Genomic DNA, 23,642 nt, shown 5'->3' on the forward strand with positions numbered 1-23,642 from the left:
GCCTCAATAATTGATAGAGTTAAGTGAGTGCAGGTTCGTTTTTTTCGCTGCGTTCCCCTTGAGTGCTTCAGCAACATGAGGCAATTTATCATGCTTTCTGTGCACCAGTGCATAGACTTTTAAAAGAATGAATTAGACTTTCCCTTCCTGTCCAAAAAATAAGCAATTCTCAGGTTTGCAGTGTTGAAAGTCCTGATTGGATCGTTGGTCCAGCAATATCAGCAGGCCAAAGTAACCCAAATCATAGACCCCTCTATTGCTTTTTCCCTCTTGCTTCATTTCCCTTCAGAGAAAGACCCAATTAAAAACATTTGTGGATTTTTCTGAGGCTGTTTCTTTCACAGAGGTTACATTCAGCTCTTTGGCAAAGAAAAATGCCAGAGCAATTAGTGGCTCTAGGGAACCACTAGTTGTTTATGTACTATTTCAGAAGGACCCATTGTGGGCACAGTAGCCTCTACACAGAGGTTCCTTTTAGAATGTGAACGCTTCCTCACTATTTGGAGTATGCTTAAAATTGAAATCAACAGTCCTGCCTTCACAAAGATGCCTTGATTGTATATTCCAGATTAGAAGATGTCATGGCGGCATTCAGTAAGGACACGGGTTTCTTTTCATCATTCTTCTCTGCTCACCTCCAGCTTGTGAGCTCTTGTTTCTCTTTAACATTCAAGAATATTCTGTGATACACTTCTGGAAGACCTGCTGCCGAAATGAAGGAATATATAACAGCAAGTAACTTAGTCATTTCCTAGGTGACATCCTAATAGGAAACCCATTTTTGGATAACAGCCCAACTGGAACTAATTCTCCACTATCCCTCCCAGTCAGGAAATAGCATGTCCAAATTAATCAAATGTTCTGGTGCCGTGTATATGCTAATGTTTAGTGTAATGATGGTGCTGCATGATACAACATGACCAGTTTGTAAAGAATTAGAAATAATTATAGAACCAAGAGGAATGTTATTTAATCTTTCGTTTATTGAGACATTAGCCTAGGATCTTGTAAGTACTTCTTAGTCAAGATTACAAATAGCTGTTAGTTTCCAGAAGCTCTACAGATTGTGCAGGTTGGTAAGGTTCTGGTTAATAGAATGCCAGGAAGCAGAATTTATAATAGCATCAGTGCACCAATGCAGAATGTGAGACCCATACCTTTCTAAAGAAACCAACAGAGCCTACACTATCTTAATGGTGTAAAGTAATCTTTAATACACTGTAATTCGGGGAAGATTTACCTTTCAAAAATAAAATAGCCAAATTGGGGAAGTTCAGATAGGATGAGAAGAAAATGTGTATGTAATAATACATAATCAGAAGATAAAATTTGCTATGCAGTGGCCATTTGAAGTAGAAGCACAGCTTCAAAAAGGATTTATTTCTTTAAAAATTGGATTTTAATCACAGACTTCACTTACAGAGTTTTAAAAGCTTTTAAATGCAGTTGAATTTCATGTTTTATTATCCTTCTATATAACCATTCAGATTTTCAAACCAGACAAATTTTTTAAAAGATCAGACCTTTCACTTTAAGAGAGAGCCGACAAGAAAAGGTTGGAGAATTCAGTACAAATTCTAGTGCCCCATGGCCTGAAGGACACACCTATGGGGTGGGGTGGGGAGACCTAAGCCTTTCCCCTGACCCTGGGAGGCCAAAACCCAACCTTATCAGCCCAGGTTTTATCTTAAGATTTCTCTGAATAGCCAACTCACTTAAACTATATAAAAAGTGAAAATTGCATTTCAAAAATTGTATTTTTGTTACTTTCAGGAGAATAGCAATTGTATAAAATGAAGCACAACAGTATATTATATAGCCTCTGTTTTCCCAGGTTCTTCACTTAAAATTTGATTAAGACAATCATATACTTTGAAGATGGGGAATAATGAATTGCCACTCATATTCTCCTGTGGTTTTAGCTTCAGAGTGTGAATTCTGTCTTTGCTCTTCTTATCCCAGTGTGATATTCAGAGTTTCCAGAAATGGAAACTTTTAAGATAGTCTACCTTTAGTGCAGAAGGACCTTGAGAAAAGATGTCTTTGTTGATGTCAGCATTCCACAAACATCCTATTCTAGCGAAATTGACCTATAATATCCAATACCCTGCCTGAGCCTGGGTCACTTGGTGATGTGTGTTAAGTTTGGCTAAAACTACAAGTTACCATTCTCCAAGTGATTCCCATTCATTAAATTTTTTAATTTTCCTTTTTTTCTTATAAGAAAGTAATTTTCTCATTAACAAAAATTGTTAAAAAGCATTTAGGATATTTTAAAAGATATTCCGAGTAATGTAGCTTCCTTGGAGGTGTTTTTCTGAGGTATAGTTTGTATTTTAAAATCTGGGTCTTTGCAAATAAAATGAATTTTCATTCATGGAAACCACATATTTTTAAAATACAAAAATGGTTACTACTAGAAGTGCCCTGGAGAGCATGTTGGTACCAAATGCTAGAAACTACAGAAGGAATGGAAGATCATTAGCTTCACTTTTTTCTAATCTCCCAAGCACTTGTAATCTGTTGTCTAGTTATAACAAAATTGTTTCTGTTAAATGTCACTGAAATATGAATCCATATTTAACTAGATTTGTGACTTTTGGTAGTTGTGATATTGACTTTTATAAACTGTATTTTAGAGTATACTGTCTAGGTGCTCTAATTTGATTATTCCTTTATTCACTTTCCCATTCAAAAGTATTTTAATGCCAATCTGTACAAGGCACTGATTTAGGTGCTATAAATATGACTTAAGCCAGGAGTCTTTCCTTAGAAAGTTTATAGTCTGTAATTGAGACAATGCTTGTAAATAAATAACTATAGAACATGTTTTAAAAAACAAGATGTTTAAGATCAGTGCAGTCAACAGCTATGTGAGTTCAGAGAAGGGCAACAGTGTAGGTCAAGAAGAATTTGAGATGGTTCACTTTGTGAAGAATGTTGCTTTTGACTGAATGTTAAATATTTGAGTGAAATTTTGAGGACTGACAGAAAACAGAAAAATTCTGTAAAGCAATTATCCTTCAATAGAAAATAAATTAATTTAAAAAAATATTTGAGTGAAATTGCTAAGTCATTTGTTGTTCAGTCGCTCAATTGTGTCCGACTCTGCAACCCTATGGACTGCAGCCCTCCAGGCATCCCTGTCTTTCACTATCTCCCAGAGTTTGCTCAAACTCATGTCCATTGAGTTGATGATACCATCCAACCATCTCATGGTAGTTTTATTTTTAGTTTTTTTAAGAAATCTCCATACTGTCCTCCACAGTGGCTGTATCACTTTACATTCCCACCAACAGTGTAAGAGCATTCTCTTTTCTCCACACCCTCTCCAGTATTTATTGTTTGTAAATATAGTTTTGATGATGGCCATTCTGATCAGTGTGAGGTGGTACCTCATTGTAGGGTTTTTTTTGGTACTTATTTAATTTGGCTGCACCAGGTCTCAGTTGCGACATGTGGGATCTAGATCCCTGACCAGGAATGGAACCTGGGTCCCTTGCATTGGGAGGGTGAAGGCCCAGCCACTGGACCATCAGAGAAGTCCCCTCACTGAGTTTTGATTTGCATTTCTCTAATGATTAGGAGTTGATGATGGACAGGAGGCCTGGTGTGCTGTGATTCATGGGGTCGCAAAGAGTCGGACACGACTGAGCGACTGAACTGAACTGAATGATTAGTGGTGTTGAACATCTTTTCATTTCCCTTTTTGCCATCTGTCTGTCCTCTTTGGAGAAAAGTCTATTTAAGTCTTCTACCCATTTTTTTAATTGTTTTTTGATATTAAGCTGCATGAGCTATTTGTATGTTAACACATATATGTGGAATCTAGAAGAATGGTACAGGTGAACCTATTTGCAAAGCAGGAAAAAAAGAGACAGACACAGAGGACAAATGTATGGACACCAAGGGGAAAGGGGAGTGGGATGGATTGGGAGGCTGGGGTTGACATGTGTACACTACTGTGTATGAAGCAGATGGTTGTGAGGCCCTACCGTAGAGTACAGGGTGGGGAGGAGAAGGTGCAGGATGTTTGTGGGACATAAAGTTAGCCTTAAAAATGCTTTCCAGTATACATTAGGTGTGGGTTTCCCTGGTGCTCAGACAATACGGAATCCGCCTGCAATGTGGGAGACCTGGGTTTGATCCCTGGGTTGGGAAGATCCCCTGGAGGAGGGCATGGCAACCCACTCCAGTATTCTTGCCTGGAGAATCCCCACGGACAGAAAGCCTGGCGGGCTGCAGTCCGTGGGGTCGCAAAGAGTCGAACACGACTGAGCGACTAAGCACAGCACATACGTTAGGTGCAGACGAGTACTGTTGGATTCCCCTTGTGCAGGTTACCTAGAGTAGTTAAATACTTAGGTCAGACAGCACATTGATAGATGCCAGGGGGTTAGGGACAGAGTTTCGTCTAAGGAAGGTGAAAAACACAGGAGAGGGATGATGGTGAGAGTTGCACAACAATGTGAATATACTTAGTGGCACTGAACTGTACAGTTAACAGTGGTTAAAGTAGTATGTTTTATATTATATGACTTTTACCACAATAAAAAAATATGTAAGGGTAGAATACTTAGGGATAGTAGTGGGAAATATTCTAGGCAGAAGAGAAAACAGAGATCCCAAAACTTGGTGCATAGACAGGCAATCATGCATATTACAGCCCACGTGAAGTGGAGCGTATAAAGGGGAAGAGGACTGGAAACATAAGTAGGGACTGATCCGTGGAGCCTTGAATACCTGACTGAGTGTTTAAGTGTTCTTCAGCACCAGTGGGAACCAGCATGACATTTTGAGTATGAGCAGTAATGTCTGATCTGAAATAGAGTGAAGGCAAAGAGAAGGCAGAGGGAAGTTAGGGTTCCCTTTGAGAGAGAACAAAGGCTTAAAGTAGGCGCGTGTATATAGAGATACTGCAGGGATAGATAAGGCAAGCATGTTAACATTTGGGATGTGGGCAAAGAGAAAAGAGCAACCAAGTGTGGCCTGAAGTTTTGAACTGTCATTCTGTAAAATCAAAAGGAACGCTAAAGCAGAGTTCTCCCAGGCTGTCTTCCTGATTGTCGCCCCCCTTGGTATCTGTCTTCTCCAGACCTGCCTTGTAGACCTGTGCTTCTGTTAAGAAGTAAGAAAGTAGTTGTCTACTTCCGGCTTGTTCAGTAAGTAGCAGTGAGGCAAGAGCTATATGCAGCTTCCTCTTGCCAGCCTCAGGGATTGTTTATATCTGACAATCACAGAACTCTTAACTTGGTTGTGCTGTCATAGTTTTCTTATTTACGTGCCCCGCAAATGGATAACCTGCAAGGATGCCTCAACATGATCACTTTCTCCAGCCCCATCACTAATCTCCTGGTAGCTTCTCAAACACACCAAGCCTCTCTTCAACCTCAGGGCCTTTGCACATGCTGTTGCCATTTCCCATGTCTAGTGCTTTGCTTGTTTGGGGCTTTAGTTTAAATGTCATTCCCTCAAGAGGCATTATCTGTTTACCTTCTCTGAAGAAGGTTCCACTCTCTGTTCTCTACGCCCTTTGTTTCTTTCCTACCTATTACTTATTACAACTTAAAATTACTTTATTTGGGTGCTTATTCATTTTCTTTTGTCCTCTTTCCCTGACAAAACATAAAGTCTATGGTAGCATAAGCCATGTCTCTCTTCTTGATCCCTGTATCCCTAGTACCAGAACTATGTCTGGTACTCCTTCAGAGACGCTCAGGAAGTGGTTGTTGAATTAATGAGTGAATTAATTAATGGATGAACCACATATTCAGAATATAACCTAACACTGTCACCGCTTACCCCAAAATAATTTGATTAAATGTAAGGAGAGTAGCAGTGATAGCCTTCAAATCAATATATTCTTATTAAAAAGTATTTGTGTATTTCACATGGTGGTTTTTGAGAAATAGAACAAGTACTAAGCATTCTCCTTAAATTCCTGAACTTACATATTCAATAAAAGCTCTGCAATGCCATACTGTGTTGCCATGATTTTCAACCTTTTTAAAAATGAAATAGAACAGAGAACAGAATAGAAAATATCAGAGTGCATTGCATGCGGTAAGTATAACTTCAAGAAACTTTGTAGTGTGTGTGTGTTGGTCACAATATGAAACTATTTTTTTTACTGTGACTCAGAGTCAATATATGCTCTTGTATCTCCATGTTATCCCACACCTAATCCCTTATCTGACTGCTGTCATAGTTCTTGAAAGCCAGAATTGAATTGTCATCTTGCAGTGTTAGGATTGCTTGTGGGTCTATTTGCAGTGGAAGCCTTCTCACAAATGCATGCCAAAATTTGACTTTTTTTTCTTTTAGGTTTTTTCTTATTGATCAACCTACCTCGATCTCTCTTTTAATGTTCCGTCCTGCTGTAAAGTGTTCCCAGAGCCCCTTTCATTGCAGAGTGATGGGCTTTGAAGTTAACTGGTGGGGAGGAAGAGCCAGTCAGGGTTGGACAGCAGTAAGACATGGTGTTCTTTACATGGAGAATTTGGACAATGATTTGACACACAGTGGCAATATTTGCTAAAATGAAATTTATGTTAAGTCTTTTTTCTCTTTTTTTCCTCTTTCTAAGCTGCTTGCCTTGTGCTTGGCTGTATGATTTTCCCTGATGGCTGGGATTCAGATGAAGTAAAACGGATGTGTGGAGAAAAGACAGACAAGTACACTCTTGGGGCTTGTTCAGTCCGCTGGGCCTACATCCTGGCCATCATTGGGATTTTGGATGCCCTCATCCTCTCATTTCTGGCATTCGTGCTCGGTAACCGACAAGACAGCTTGATGGCAGAGGAACTGAAGGCAGAAAACAAAGGTAAGACTGCTTTGGGGAACTTAACCCACAGCACAAAAAACGGCGTTCTCCATCCTTTCGCATCTGGTAGCATCCCCTCTTGGTCTAATTTGCTGCTTTTTTAAAAAAATTGAAGTATAGTTGATTTACGATGTTATTTTAATTTCTGCTGCACAGCAAAGTGATTCAGTTAGACAATGTATCTACATTCTTTTTCATGTCCCTTTCCACTATGGTTTATTATAAAATACTGAATATAGTTCCCTGTGCTATACAGTAGGACCTTGATGTTTATCCACTGTTCATGTTTTTAAAAATCTATTTTGTTGAAATATAGTTGATTTATAATGTTAATTTCTACTGTACATCAAGGTGTACATTCTTTTTCATATTCTTTTCCATTATGGTTTATCACAGGATATTGAATGTAATTCCCTCTGCTATACAATACAACCTTAGGGTTTACCAAGGAGGTGGAGGGTTAGGGAAAGGATGATTTGGGAGTTTGGGACAAGCAGATGCTGCATCTTTTCATGGTGTCTAGTTTAGACTTCCTCAAGCATAATTCAAGACACTTATGCAATTAAAATAGCGTATTTTTGCATTTACCTTTCTGAGGTTGAGTCCATAATATTTCAATACTTTTTCAGTTTCTTTTTCCTTCCCTCTCTGAGTTCATGGCTATGATACAACATGTATGTAGAGAGAGAGAGGAGAACATTCTCTACTTGGCTAAACAATAAGTGAAATAAATGCCTGGGAAATCTTTGAGAATCATCTATAAGCATCTTTACTCAGCTACTCACTATATTTGAATTTAGACTCAATCTCTCCAAAAGAGGTAGAGATACCCCAAATAGTTACAGTAAGCTATTTCAGTAATTGCTTAATTAGCTGAATTTTAAATGTGTTATCTGGGTAATCAAAGTCCTCAAATTTCTTTTCAAAAAGAAAATGCCTTCTGAAACATACACACACAACACACAAACTAGGGTAGAAAATAGGACATTGACTAGTGAATGATATATGAATATTATAGTATCCCAGTAAGAGGTAGCAAGTCATTATTCAAGATGAATCTTTTAATTTTCTTTCCAGATTTCTAAACCAATTTCTTGGGATAGAATTTTACTGTCTCTGTTTTGTTAAAGCCTTAGTTTCCTTAAATTGTTTTATCTTTATATTATCTTTAATACTTTGGAGCCACCTTCAATTAAGTGGTGCAGCCTTCTAGCTTTTTTCCCTAATTAAGAACTAAATCCATCCTTGAATTATGAAATTCAGTTTATTTCGAGTAGTGTTTATTTCAAAACTCTTTACTGCCTCAAATATAAGCATACGTTAGCACCTACATGAATGTCACATGTAATGATAGTGTAGTAAGCTTTATGTTTAGAGCATCACTCCTTATGCTTGTAAACCATGAAATATAAAGAGATAAATAGAGAAGTCTAGGAGAGCAGCAGTCATGCATGAGCCCTTTATCTCCCTCATTTATAGACAGAAAACATAATGGTTTACTCAGTTCTATCAGAAATATTCTAAACACAAAAATAATCCTCTCATAAGGGAATAGTGCTGAACTTCCCCAAAACACAACCACTTCCCTCTCAAAGTTGCCTATTCTACATAAAAAGGACCATGTGAAGATGGTGATTACACTTACAAAGCATGTTGAAGATTTAAAGTGCTTTCACATTTACTCATTAATTTGGTGCCCTTGGCTATTGTCTTTGGGACTTGTATGTACATGGGTCTTTGTCCTATTAAATTCACTTCAAATTTCATGGTAAAGATAACTTAATATTAGAATAACTTTCCCTAGAGAATGAATTAAAAAAAAACACTACTTTGTTCTGCAAATGCTTGTTTCTGACCACCACCCAGAATGCTATTTATTCACTATACAAATCAAAGTTACATTAAAAACCTTTAACTTTCCAGGTACTCTTTGACCACATGTAACAAGAAGAAAAAAATTAGCAAAACCAGGAAAGTTTTCACTTGACTACTGAGAATTCTCACTCATAATCTCATATTATGAGAATCTGACAATTCTCCTGAATTCATACCTCAGGAAGGAACAGAAGGATTTTAGAATAATAATAGTTTTTAAGATGAATCTTTCCCTCCAGTTGATTCAATTAAATGTGGATGTCTGATCCCTTCTATCTAGGTCTTTATTAAAGAAAATGTTATTTTCAACTCGATATATTGGAAACACCTTAGTAAAAGCTTTAATGGGAAAGAAGATTAAAAGAAACCAATATAAGGTTTAGGGACTATCTGTATATAATTTTTCATGTTGATCTTCTTCTGCATTTGGATGTATCATATATGGGTGTAGACCACAGTTTCTTCCATGTGGTTCTGAAGAACTAAAATCTGTAGCAGTTCATCTAGATCACATAAGATAGATCTAGTAAAGCAGCAAAGAACATCAGGCCATACTGATAAAATATTTCAATTCTCCTGCATTTTTATTTCACAATTGCAATTCCTTTTCCTAGAACTCTGATAATGTGTCAACAGTTTTATTACCCAGGCATTTCTTAAACAATAAGGTCTGTTTAAAGTCAGAGCAGGTCTAAGCCTTGTATAAAATGTAATCATACATGAATGTTTCTGAGAAATTATAGATTTACAGTTGTACAAAGTGGGCTTTATTGTTATTATTCAAATACTTGTTCAGTGTTGAAACTTGCAAAAACTTAGGTTGTTTGAGAGAAAGCCTATCAGTGATTTGTTTGTATGTTTGTATATAGGCATAGTTTCACTAACCAGTAGTTTAATGGCTTTGAAGTGCACACAATAACCAAAACCAAATACCTTGATGTTACCTTCTATTAGATCTTACTTCCCTGAGGATCTATAAAAATAATTTGTAATTATGAAATTGGTTATATACAAATAGGGGCTTTTGCAATTTGCATGGCTACGTTAATATAAGTTCTCCCTTATTGAAACTGTTTCTCATGATTATTTTTTTTTCTAGTAAAACTAACATTATGTCCTTTGATAGCTAAGGCCTCCTTTGGGTTCCAAGGCAATGCAGTAAAACAAGAGGCAGATCTAGCTCATGGAATTTTAGGGGATTTTATAAATTACATGATGCCTTCTAGTATCATGGAAGCAGATAGTACCATAATTGAAGCTTTGGCTCAGAAGAAGAAACCTTTGTACATTCATGTATAGGTTATATCGCCACACGCACTGTAATACTTTTTACAGTCTTCCAGTTTTATGACCTGCCAGTCATCATAACAAACTACACCCTATAGCAAGTAGTGGGACCATTATGGGAAGAATAAACGTGCAACTGTGGCATATGCCCCACAATGCAAAGAAGTTTGTCCTGAAAGGCCTTATCATTTTTCTTCATTTGTTTTTTATAATTAATGTAAGAACGTGCTTGCCCTGTGTATCTAGAGAAGCCACCAAATGGGTTCAGTATAATAAGATACTGCTTAGATCTATGAGTCCTTCCCAACAGCCACCCCAGTGATCAAAACAAGAATCACTGTTACAGACCATAGCAGAGAAGGGAAGGACACTCAGTTCTGATTGTTGACCTATATGCTCCAGAATCATGAATTAATCTTCATGAAGGTGCTTTTCAAAGAGAAAAGAGGAGAGGTGCTCAGATGAACACGTGTGCCTCTGCCTCTTAAGATGGATTTCCAGTGACCTCACCTCAATCCCATTTCCATGGCCCCATACCATACCCCTCACAGCATTTCATAAGGCCTTCCTTTTCAAAGAATGTAAACATAATTTGAAAGAGCTCAAAGCTGAAGTTTATCATAAATTGTGAAATGGCAAAGTTTGAATGAAGGAGTTGTGATGTTCTTTCACCAAACCAAAAGCAACAGCTTTGATGATGCAAGTGTTATCTTAGAGGGAACTTCTGTAAGAGATAAAGTTAATCATCTGTGGCAGTCAATCAGACTTCTGAAATATTTTTACATGCCCCACACAAGCTTCCACTGAAAAACAAAAAAGGAGTGAAAACTTTAAATACCCAGCTCACTGTATACAAGAGTTAGCATATACAAGAAAACATAGCCGTGTCCCCTGAATCTGGGGAGCCAGCCCTGCTGGCTGTGTGCTGTCCCTGGATCTGGGGATAGATGCAGACAGGCAGGTGTTCATTCTTGTTTGGGAGTTGGACAGCGTGATTTCTAAATGAGCCAACAACACTAGGCATTTAACCTCGTTATGCTGCTTAATTGCATATTTTAACACACTGAACTGTGAAGTCAATTTAATTATGTAAAATTAAAGTTTCATCCAGATAAAAAGGATTTGAAATGAAAGCTTCATTTTCAATTTCTTTCATTAATTGTGAAAGGATAAATAATTACATTTTCCAGAGCTCCTTTGCCACAAATATCTCTTTCCTTGTCAGACACCACTCATAAAGAGGTCTGTTTCTGCATTTGTGTGTATGGTCTTTGGAACTGCTTATCAGATAATTGGGGCCTCTCAAGCAGTTTTAAAGTCACTTTGTCTTCTAGCACTTCAACTGCAAATGAGAAAACATTATCCATCAAGAGATGACTTCAGCTACCATTTATTAAGTGGTTTAAGCTCTTTTTAATGCTATAATAGGGGGAGTTACAATAAATTCATTTTACATAAATAACTAATTGAGAAACACTTCAGAATTTTTTTTTTAACACTTCAGAATTTTGACTGAAGGTACCGTGCCATGCCACGACCTCATTGTGGGCGGCAGTGTGGTCTGTGGATAGAACGCTCACTGCCGAGAGCTGGTATGATGTGACCTGAGGGGCTCTGTGTTCATATCTTAATAGTCCCAGAATTCAGCTTCCTTGTCCGTAAAATGCAGGCTTGCCTACATGACATCTGAGGTTTCTTCCAGCTGTAAAATATTCCAATTCAAGGGACACCCTCAGAGCTGCCCTTTAAGGTTGTCCTTGAAGGCTTTTTAGGGATGTGTTAGCAATGCAGGGGTGACTAGGAGAAGGGAAAGAAAGTTCAAAAGGAAGGAGGTCGAGGATGCCTCAGTGTTTCTTCCTTAGTCATGCACCTCCCCACAGCCCCACTCATTCATACCATCAAGAGGAGAATGAGTCAGATTTAGAAACTCAGTCCCATGCAGAGGAGGCTCCTTGCCCCACTAGATTCCATGTGGACGCCTTGACAGTGAACAGAGCCCCAGATCACAGACCCAAACTCTGTTTCTGGTCCCAACTTTGGCACTTATTAGTCATGTGACTTTGAGTAAGTGTCTTAACATCTCAGAGCCTCTGCTTCACTTTCTTTAAAATGAGAACAGTAACACCCATCTCTGCCTCCTCTATAGAGTTGGGAGAATCTGACAAAAACATGGGTATAGAAGCAATTTATAATCAGTCATGTTGATATAGGCTTTGCTTATTGCTAATCATTTCCTCCAAATGACATTTTATTTGATCTTTGGAATAATCCTGTGAGATAGTTACTGTCATCCTAGTTTTACATGTCAGAACCTGAGGCTTGTAAAAGTTAAATATTTTGTGTAAATTTTCATAGCTAGGAAGGAATGGATCCAGGACTCAAACACAAATCATTTTACTCAGAATTTCAAGTTCTATTACACAACATGATGTAATCAATTCTTAGTGCATGCTGATTCTGTTGCTTTCCACTGACTAGTCAGCCCTGTACAAGTAAGAGTTTAGTCTTATTTTCATTTGGTAGCTTTTAGATAACGGTATTCAAACAAAAGCTTAATACACTTGAGAGTAGGGAATAGCCTTGGTTTAAAACTCATCCTCTTGCTTGACTCTGTAACTTTATAAAAACCTAGTGAGATAAGATCAGGAAACCTTCAAGTACTTTGAATTAAAGTTTTAGCAAGGCCACAGTGAATTGTGTTTCCCAGTGGGATTTGTGTTGAATGAAGTCCTTGTGGTCACTAAAGCATCTCAGAGTGTACATTGAAAAAATAGCATATATCCTGACACTTTTTCAGAAGGACTCAAATCAATCTGAGAGTTGAAACAGACCTTAGTGCTCATAGAATGGTTTTATATACTTGCAGCTTCTCACTCTTTCATAAGCTCACTTCATTCACTTTTTCTCCCCCAGCTCTACACGGACCCTGTCATATGAAGATCGCCCCTAGTGTCCTAACTGCCTGATTTCAGTCAGTTATCAGTCCTTGTATTAACTTGCTCTTGTTGTCGTTTAGTTGATCAGTTGTGTCAAAAGACACCCAGATCCTCACCCTTCTCTGTCCCATCACTGCTGCCACCCTGGTGCAGGCCAAGTCTTGGCAGAGCAGAACCAGTGCGATCCTGTTAAAGAAGGGTAGCTGGATCATGCTGTTCCTCAACTCGGGACCCTCCAGTGACTGGATGATGCACTCAGAGTGAAAGCTAGAATCCTTTCCCAGGGTGTGCAAGACCAGGCAGATCTGCCTCCGTCCTGGCCACTCTGACCTCCTCTGAGCTTTTTCTTCTTGCTTCCTCTGCTTCAGACGCACTGACGTTCTTGCTGTTTCTCAGACACTCCAGGGGTGGTCCCATCTCAGGGTCTACATTTGCTGTTCCCTCTGCCTGAAATGTTCTTCCTCAAAACCTCAAAGCTCGCTCCCTCATATCTTTCCTGTCTTACCCAAATATAACCCTCTCAGTGGGGTGTTCCCTGGCCAACCTTTCTAAAATGTTTTCTGACACATGTATTTTATCCAGCCCACTGAATATTCTGCTTCTTTTGTTGCTGCTGCTGTTGTTAATTGTCTCCCCAGAAAAGCTCCACAGGGGCAGGGATTTTTCTCTCTTGTTCACTACTGTATCCTCAGTGCCTAGAATAATGCATGGCATTTGTAAGTATACAATAATTATGTATTGAATGATTGAATTAATGAATTAATGAATTCATCTCTAGCTCATGAAATGGTCGTTCCATTGTTACACAGATCTTAACCTTGGAAGGTTTTTATTTCTGTTAAGTTGAAACATGCCTCCTTTAATGTTTAAAGTGAAAGTAAAGTGCTAGTCACTCAGTCATGTCAGACTCTTTGCAGCCCCATGGACTGTAGCCCACCGGGCTTCTCTGTCCATGGGCTTCTCCAGTCAAGAATACTGAAGTGGTTGCCATTTCCTTCTCCAGGGGTTCGTCCTGACCCAGGGACTGAACCTGCATCTCCTGCATTGCTGGCAAATTCTTTACTATCTGATCCATATGGGAAGCCCACATCCTTGTGATATTTACTCACAGCTAACCCCTCTTCTACTTCAGACTCTTGATTTATGTGGAAACAGTTACTGTGTCTGTAATGGTTAAAGTTACACATTCACCAGCAGCATGACTCTCCATGTCTTGCTGGGCATCTGCAGGCACCCATGTAGTCAGTGCTGTCCGCTGTCTTCCCTAGGTGCCAGGGCAGAGTGCACCACTGGGGAGGGGGAGGACATCCAAAAGTGTGGGAGAAGGAAGAGAACTTTACAGTTGCCCATGGATGTGTTGCTAGAGTTCGTCTCCTTCAGTTGACCCTCTATGCCGAGGTAACTTGGACAACATCTAAGATGTTGTTGTGAGACTGACTCTAGTCTATCCAACAAATACACATTGAGATCATGAATGTACCATGGTGCGCTTGAAGAGGAAGCTCTCCCTTTGATGGGTACCCAACCTGAAATGATGCCCTCAGAGCAAGTGTCTTCCTCTCAGCCCTCCCCGATTAGACTGCCAGTCTGAAGTGGTTTAAGAATCTGAGAGCAAAGGCAGAGCGGACTTTGAGTGGCTGTCATGCAAGCTCCATCTCTAACCACTTTACTCCAATATCCAAAGCAATTTTGACATTTCAGTGATCTTTTCAGTCCCTGAGATCAGGACTGAGAAAGAATCTCTAGGTAAACATCAAAGCAGCTAAAAGAAAGGAAGAAGGAGGGAGTGAAAAATAAAGAAGAAATTGTATACAACAAAAACATGAAATCTAACACTTAGCCCTACCAGTAAATTTTCAACATTCCAGCAAAACTTTAAATGAAGTCCTGCAGTTAGGTTAAAAATTACCTGCTTCTCTCTACCCCTTACTTCCCTGTTTTAACAGTATCATCATGAGAGCTGAAAATTTGAGGAATATCATAACCCCACCTCCCAAGTTTGAGGGGCCACTCAAGTTTATTGATTATGTTTACTTACTTCTAAGTTACTGATCTGTGGCCAATTATTTTTTAATTTTATTTTATTAAGACTGTGTCCAATTTCAGATCTATGTACTCTAGATTGCAACAGTAGGCCCCTCAGTCTTTGAAATTAATGATCCAATAAATTAATTAATTAAGATCCATTATCTCTTCCTAAATTTGCTGTTTTTTACATGTAATATGGACTCAGTCATTAAAGTAAACTCGATTTCAGGGAAAATCTCTTATTTCTGGTCTTCTCATCTACACATTTAAGTTTCTAGGCTACAAATATACCTCTGAAAATTCCCCTCCCCCCCATAAATATGCTCAAGTAATTTAGTTTCTTCCTGTTTATCTAGTTAGTTTCCTAACAATGAACCCCTCTAGTTTTTTCTCTAATTCACCCTGAAGTCTCTAATTCTCTTCATATTTCCTACCTGGAAAAGAACAGGTACCAAGTGAAATGTTAGTGTTCTTAACTTTAATTCTAGTTAAATCTCCTTGGGCCTCAGCCTCCCTACTCAGACTTCTTTTTTTAGTGTACATGAAATTTTTTGGCAAATGATGTTTACATTCTTGCTACATGCTCACTGATATTCAATTGCCCGGTCAGAGAACACACTGAAAATGTAACCTGTCACTTCACTTGCCCCAAACTGTAACCTGATTCTTCACTTGGCCCTGACAAAGGAGAAAGAGTGTTGTTTTTAATATCTGTTAAGGAAGGTAAGGACACAGTTCCAAGCAGATACTCTTGAGATAAATAAATGTTGAGATTACTTGCAGAAATAGGAGTTCTCTGCTAGTGCCTCAGGGCTTCTCTGGTGGCTCAGCTGGTAAAGAATCCACCTGCAATGTGGGAGACCTGGGTTCTATCCCTGGGTTGGGGAGATCCCGCGGAGGAGGGCATGACAACCCACTCCAGTATTCTTGCCTGGAGAATCCCCATGGATAGAAGAGCCTGGTGGACTACACAGTGCTTCACAGAATATGACCACCTCCCACAAAAACCCTGCAAATAACATTTTTTACTCTAAGTTTCTTGAAAATAAAAACTATATCTTATTTATCTCATCTCCAGTATTATAGTTGTCAGGAAATAGTAAATGCTTAATAAATTTAAACACTATTTTTATTGAATCAATTACATGAAAGAATTTTGTAAACAATGTCCCCTCCTAACATGTTTTCTGTACATGAAACAGTTTTTCCTTCACATGTATTTTTAAAGAATCAAAGAATAGCATATTAGAACAATGTACTAACTCTGCCACTTGCGACACACAAGTGCACCTTTTTAGGCCTTATTTCAACAGCCACAAAAATGTGGCTGTGCAGTTGCTATGTGCTGAGCGATGGGAAAAACGAGGGCAGTCAACTCATCAAACATCTCTTCCTCCCCTTGTGTATGCCAAGCCTCATGATAGACACCAGGAGTTCCTGAATAAGTGGCGCAGGGTCTGCCCTCTGTCTCTTTGGGGAGAACAGGTAGTGTTACATGTATTAGGTTATATTTCTGAAGTCCAATCCCATTCTCATACCTGTGGCTTTGGCAGGTAACTTTGTTGGTACCTGGTGTCTGTAAAGTGAGTGCATGCCCATCCCTGAGCTACCTCACTCCAGCACCAGTGAAAGATGATGCTATAATAAGTAGAGACTGCTTCCCAAGGACAATTGAATATACAAGGTTTAGTCTTCTGAGAGGCTTTAAACAAATCAGCTTGCAGAAAAGCATCGAGTCTGTTAGTGTTAGATAAACAAAAAAGAACGCAACTGTAAAGAAATGAAAAAATGCAGTAGGTGTGTTGTGGACAGGGACAAGTCAAAATGGAGAGGGGGTTAGTTTTCTCTTACTGCTAAAACATTTGTTTTAGAGCAGCCTGTTGAAAATCTAAGCTCCAGAAACTGAGGAAAAGTCCCTTGTAACTGCCAACATTGTCACCCTTGAACCATGTCTTTCCAGTCAGTCAGCCTGCTGATCCTCAACAAGTGCTATTTATGCATTTCACTGACTTTTTCTTCCTGGTTTACTGCAGATGTAATCTGGGCCTTGGATTTGGTAGAGAAAGATCAGTTTGGCCTGACTAGATATCATCTCTCTAACTTAATTCGTCCGTGTCACCTTTGATGATGTGCCTGGAATAACCAGGAGGTGAAATGTGAATTCTGGCAACGGCCACCCAACGCTGTCTGCAAGTTGATGTGCTGTCGAGCCCACAAGAGAGAGAGTGACAATATCGTCAAGAGATCTGGAGGGCAGGATTCAACCAGGGAGAAAAAGCAGCTGTGGTGTTAGTGTCAGCCACCCCAACACGTGTTCTGACAGAGCCACGAGACTGCTTGGTCACTGGAGAAAAGCCAGCCACAGCGCCTCAGGGCAACAGGTGAGGCTGCAGCCCTCACTGAAGGAGGCTCTGACCCAGATTCTCCACAGAGAATCTAGAACACTGTCCCTTGTCCCGGAGAAGGTGACAAGCCCAGAAGTCACATGAGCAAACTCCATCTGCTGGCCTGATAGTTCCTCACCAGGGGCTGGCCTTTTGGTGCCAATGCCAACACCCAAAATGAAAGACATTCTCTGACTGTCCTGACAGGAGAAGTGCAATTATCTGGACTCTGGGAGCTTTGTTTCCAGTTCACCCATTTAAAAGAAAAAGAAAAAAAAAAAATTAACACCTTCCCTGAGGGTGTTCAAAGATACTATATTGACTAGTATAAGGTAGCAGATTACCAGATGACACTGTCTTGAAGTTTTATTTTCAGAAAAATCTAAAAACATGAGTGACTGGTTAGTTAGTTTTTGTTTTTTTTAAATCAACCTGAGAGAAAGTCTTAGTGGTGGGCTTCATAACTCTTCAGATGTAGAGTGAATGACCAGCTCTCCCCTCTCATGTATTGGGTGAGGAGTGATCAAGCTAAAGAAGTGTTGAAATACAGAGTGAGGACTTTTAGAGGCATAAATCACTTGACTCTTTACAATCACCTGGGGGGCTTTAAAGTAGATTCCAGTGCTTGGGCACCACTGCAGAGATTCTAATTCAGTTGGCGTGAGGTGGATCCAAGTACAAGAACTCCCAGGAGTTTCTCATGTGCAGCCAGGGTTAAGGACCAATAGCCTCATCCAGCACCTCATTTTACAGATAAGGAAGCGGAGCCACAGAGTAGGGAAATAAAGACCGTCTCAAATCATTTCTAATTTTTATAATTTGAAATCAGGTAACCCATGAAAATAGTCATTTCACTCTATAATAGGCTAAATAATCACCTCTCTGATATAGTCTGGACTTCCCAGGTGGCACAGTGATAAAGAATCCACCTGCCAATGCAGGAGATGTAGAGGACACAGGTTCAATTCCTGGGTCAGGAAAATCCCCTGGAGGAAGAAATGGTAACCTACTCCAGAATTCTTGCTGGAAAAATCCCATGGGTAGAGGAACCTGACAGGCTACAATTCATGGGGTCACAAAGAGTCAGACACGACTGAGCACGCACCCACAGTATAGTTCTGCTGCTACTATTTTTGGAAACAGAGCTGTCTGCCAGCCCTGGGAAATCGATTTGTGGCACCTGCTGGCCCTGTGAACTTGGGTAAACCTCTGTAAGCCTCAGTGTCTTCTTCTGTAAGGACATTCATAGTACCTGCCTCACAGAGATTTGGTGAAAATAATGCATGTAAACTGTCTGTCGCAGTGTTTGACACCGATCAACTGTGTTTACTTTGAGAGTTTGATTTTATAGTTTTTATTATATTAACACTTAATAGCTTATTTGTATGCCATGGTTCATGTGATGCAGAGCCCCCACTCTAATCACTGTACCAGGGGCTCCCTCTGTTCTTATCAACTCTATGTTGTTATGGGGACCTCATTAAAATCTAGAGATTGCTCCATTCACATGTTTAAATATTTTTTTTATCTGGTAGTTTTGCAAATATTTTTAATATGACTGGTGAGGGTTGGTTGGTTGGAAGTTTTTTTTTTTTCCTTTGACTTTTATAATCTTCCTGCATATACTCATATCTCACGATAAGCAGCGGTGGGATGTGGGAGGAGTTATTCCTTTACATTTGCTACTCAAAGAGCTCAAACCTTATAGCTGTCTCTGTAAATTCAGTGGCAGTTACCAAGGAGAATCCATGACCCCCTGATGGAAATGAGACTCACTCTTTACCATGTTACCCAATTCCAGCCTGGCTGCGAAGTCCTTCACTGCATTGTGGAACTGTGAGTGGCAAACTCAGGGCCTTAAAAATGTCTGTGAGAGATGTCCTTCAGAAGTGATAGAGGGAAAGGATTCCACCAAGGCAGAAAATGCAGTAAAGACAAGAATCTCCTGAATATAGGAGAATATAGTCCTTTCAGTTTGTACACAGGGTGATAAAAATTTCGTGCCACTAGGCTAGTGTGTGACTGTGTTTGGATCAGAGCACATCTTTATTTTCCTCACCATACACATGGCAAATATAATCCATAAGTCAAACAAACATAAGTAATAAAATTGTATTAGAAGCTAAAATGGAGAGAAATCCTCCCTCATTATTCAAAACCCATTTCTCTCTGGCTCTCTCTCCTGATGCACTCTAAATTGATCCTTTCCCTCACCAGCTAATTTACAACCACTAGATAACAAACTTTATTATTATTAAAATAATAACATTTCAGGTTGTTGTTCAGTCGCCAAGTCGTGTCCGATTCTCTGTGACCCCGTGAACTTCAGCATGCCAGTCTTCCCTGTCCTTCACTATCTCCCTGAGTTTGCTCAAGTTCAAGTCCATTGAGTCAGTGATGCCATCCAACCATCTCATCCTTTGCACCCCCTTTTCTTGCCCTCAGTCTCTTGTAGCTATCAAAGTTCTATGAGGAAAATATGTACCTGGGGATGCTTATTTTAAATAAAATTAAAAAATGAAAAGATGGCTTCAGTAGTTCCAAGAAACAGCTCTAAGGAGTGTTTTTTTCCAAATTAATAAACTTTATCTTTTAAAGCAGTTTTCCATTTACACCAAAACCAAATAGAAAGTCTGATTTCCCTCACACTTTCATTGTGTATATACGCCACATCTTCCTGCACGCTTTCATTGTGTATGTATACCACTTCTTCTTAAGCCACTTATCGTTGATGGGCACTTGGATTGTTTTTATATCTTGGCTATTGTAGACAGTGCTTCTGTGAACATTGGGATGCATGTATCTTTTATTTTTTCCAAATATATACTCCCAGGAGTGGGATTGCTGGATCATATGGTAGCTCTATTTTTAGTTCTTTTTTTTTCCATTTATTTTTATTAGTTGAAAGCTATTACTTTACAATATTGTAGTGGTTTTTGTCATACATTGACATGAATCAGCCATGGATTTACATGTGTTCCCCATCCCAATCCCCCCTCCCGCCTCCCTCCCCATCCCATCCATCTGGGTCTTCCCAGTGCACCAGCCCTGTGCACTTGTCTCATGCATCCAACCTGGGCTGGTGATCTGTTTCACCCTTGATAGTATACTTGTTTCAATGCTATTCTCTCATAACATCCCACCCTTGCCTTCTCCCACAGAGTCTAAAAGTCTGTTCTGTACATCTGTGTCTCTTTTTCTGTTTTGCATATAGGGTTATCGTTACCATCTTTTTAAATTCCATATATATGCGTTAGTATACTGTATTGGTCTTTATCTTTCTGGCTTACTCACTCTGTATAATGGGCTCCAGTTTCATCCATCTCATTAGAACTGATTCAAATGAATTCTTTTTAATGGCTGAGTAATATTCCATTGTGTATATGTACCATAGCTTCCTTATCCATTCATCTGCTGATGGGCATCTAGGTTGCTTCCATGTCCTGGCAATTATAAATAATACTGCGATGAACATTGGGGTGCACATGTTTCTTTCAGATCTGGTTTCCTCAGTGTGTATGCCCAGAAGTGGGATTGCTGGGTCATATGGCAGTTCTGTTTCCAGTTTTTTAAGGAATCGCCACACTGTTCTCCATAGTGGCTGTACTAGTTTGCATTCCCACCAGCAGTATAAGAGGGTTCCCTTTTCTCCACACCCTCTCCAGCATTTATTGCTTGTAGACTTTTGGCTAGCAGCCATCCTGACCAGCGTGTAATGGTACTTCCTTGTGATTTTGATTTGCATTTCTCTGATAATGAGTGATGTTGAGCATCTTTTCATGTGTTTGTTAGCCATCTGTATGTCTTCTTTGGAGAAATGTCTCTCTAGTTCTTTGGCCCACTTTTTGATTGGGTCATTTATTTTTCTGGAATTGAGCTGCAGGAGTTGCTTGTATATTTTTGAGATTAATCCTTTGTCTGTTTCTTCATTTGCTATTATTTTCTCCCAATCTGAGGGCTGTCTTTTCACCTTACTTATAGTTTCCTTTGTTGTGCAAAAGCTTTTAAGTTTCATTAGGTCCCATTTGTTTATTTTTGCTTTTATTTCCAATATTCTTGGAGGTGGGTCATAGAGGATCTTGCTGTGATTTATGTCGGAGAGTGTTTTGCCTATGTTCTCCTCTAGGAGTTTTATAGTTTCTGGTCTTACATTTAGATCTTTAATCCATTTTGAGTTTATTTTTGTGTATGGTGTTAGAAAGTGTTCTAGTTTCATTCTTTTACAAGTGGTTGACCAGTTTTCCCAGCACCACTTGTTAAAGAGGTTGTCTTTTTTCCATTGTATATCTTTGCCTCCTTTGTCAAAGATAAGGTGTCCATAGGTTTGTGGATTTATCTCTGGGCTTTCTATTCTGTTCCATTGATCTATATTTCTGTCTTTGTGCCAGTACCATACTGTCTTGATGACTGTGGCTTTGTAGTAGAGCCTGAAGTCAGGCAGGTTGATTCCTCCAGTTCCATTCTTCTTTCTCAAGATTGCTTTGGCTATTCGAGGCTTTTTGTATTTCCATACAAATTGTGAAATTATTTGTTCTAGTTCTGTGAAAAATGCTGTTGGTAGCTTGATAGGGATTGCATTGAATCTATAGATTGCTTTGGGTAGTATAGCCATTTTCACAAGATTGATTCTTCCAATCCATGAACACGGTATATTTCTCCATCTGTTTGTGTCCTCTTTGATTTCTTTCATCAGTGTTTTATAGTTTTTTATATGTAGGTCTTTCGTTTCTTTAGGTAGATATACTCCTAAGTATTTTATTCTTTTTGTTGCAATGGTGAATGATATTGTTTCCTTAATTTCTCTTTCTGTTTTCTCATTGTTAGTGTGTAGGAATGCAAGGGATTTCTGTGTGTTAATTTTACATCCTGCGACATTACTGTATTCATTGATTAGCTCTAGTAATTTTCTGGTAGAATCTTTAGGGTTTTCTATGTAGAGGATCATGTTGTCTGCAAACAGCGAGTGTTTTACTTCTTCTTTTCCTATCTGGATTCTTTTTATTTCTTTTTTTGCTCTGATTGCTGTGGCCAACACTTCCAAAACTATGTTGAATAGTAGTGGTGAGAGTGGACACCCTTGTCTTGTTCCTGACTTTAAGGGAAATGCTTTCAATTTTTCACCATTGAGGATAATGTTTGCTGTGGGTTTGTCATATATAGCTTTTATTATGTTTGAGGTATGTTCCTTCTATTCCTGCTTTCTGGAGAGTTTTAATCATAAATGAGTGTTGAATTTTGTCAAAGGCTTTTTCTGCATCTATTGAGATAATCATATGGTTTTTCTCTTTCAATTTGTTAATGTGGTGTATTACATTGATTGATTTGTGGATATTAAAGAATCCTTGCATTCCTGGGATAAAGCCCACTTGGTCATGATGTATGATCTTTTTAATATGTTGTTGGATTCTGTTTGCTAGAATTTTGTTAAAGATTTTTGCATCTATGTTCATCAGTGATATTGGCCTGTAGTTTTCTTTTTTTGTGGCATCCTTGTCTGGTTTTGGTATTAGGGTGATGGTGGCCTCATAAAATGAGTTTGGAAGTTTGCCTTCTTCTGCAATTTTCTGGAAGAGTTTGAGTAAGATAGGCGTTAGCTCTTCTCTAAATTTTTGGTAGAATTCAGCTGTGAAGCCGTCTGGTCCTGGGCTTTTGTTTGCTGGAAGATTTCTGATTACAGTTTCGATTTCCGTGCTTGTGATGGGTCTGTTAAGATCTTCTGTTTCTTCCTGGTTCAGTTTTGGAAAGTTATACTTTTCTAAGAATTTGTCCATTTCCTCCAAGTTGTCCATTTTATTGACATAGAGCTGCTGGTAGTAGTCTCTTATGATCCTTTGTATTTCAGAGTTGTCTGTTGTGATCTCTCCATTTTCATTTCTACTTTTGTTGATTTGGTTCTTCTCCCTTTGTTTCTTAATGAGTCTGGCTAACGGTTTGTCAATTTTATTTACCTTTTCAAAAAACCAACTTTTAGCTTTGTTGATTTTTCTATGGTCTCTTTGGTTTCTTTTGCATTTATTTCTGCCCTAATTTTTAAGATTTCTTTCCTTCTACTAACCCTGGGGTTCTTCATTTCTTCCTTCTCTAGTTGCTTTAGGTGTAGAGTTAGGTTATTTATTTGACTTTTCTCTTGTTTCTTGAGGTAAGCCTGTATTGATATGAACCTTCCCCTTAGCACTGCTTTTACAGTGTCCCATAGGTTTTGGGTTGTTGTGTTTTCATTTTCATTCATTTCTATGCATATTTTGATTTCTTTTTTATTTCTTCTATGATTTGTTGGTTATTCAGAAGTATGTTATTTAGCCTCCATAT

The 23,642-nt window shown here is 38.9% G+C and overlaps 1 protein-coding gene across 6 annotated transcripts in view; it reads left to right on the top strand.

Moving 5' to 3' along the window:
* LHFPL3 (LHFPL tetraspan subfamily member 3) overlaps positions 1–23,642 on the top strand; it is a 613,796-nt gene that overhangs the window by 409,739 nt on the left and 180,415 nt on the right. For all 6 annotated transcript variants that reach the window (XM_043463010.1, XM_043463009.1, XM_043463008.1 and 3 more), the window contains one exon: positions 6,587–6,823. In XM_043463010.1, coding sequence (XP_043318945.1) covers positions 6,587–6,823 — 237 coding nt within the window. The remainder of the gene's footprint in view (positions 1–6,586; positions 6,824–23,642) is intronic.

This window comes from Cervus canadensis, chromosome 3, assembly GCF_019320065.1.
Source record: "Cervus canadensis isolate Bull #8, Minnesota chromosome 3, ASM1932006v1, whole genome shotgun sequence".
Taxonomy (NCBI): domain Eukaryota; kingdom Metazoa; phylum Chordata; class Mammalia; order Artiodactyla; family Cervidae; genus Cervus; species Cervus canadensis.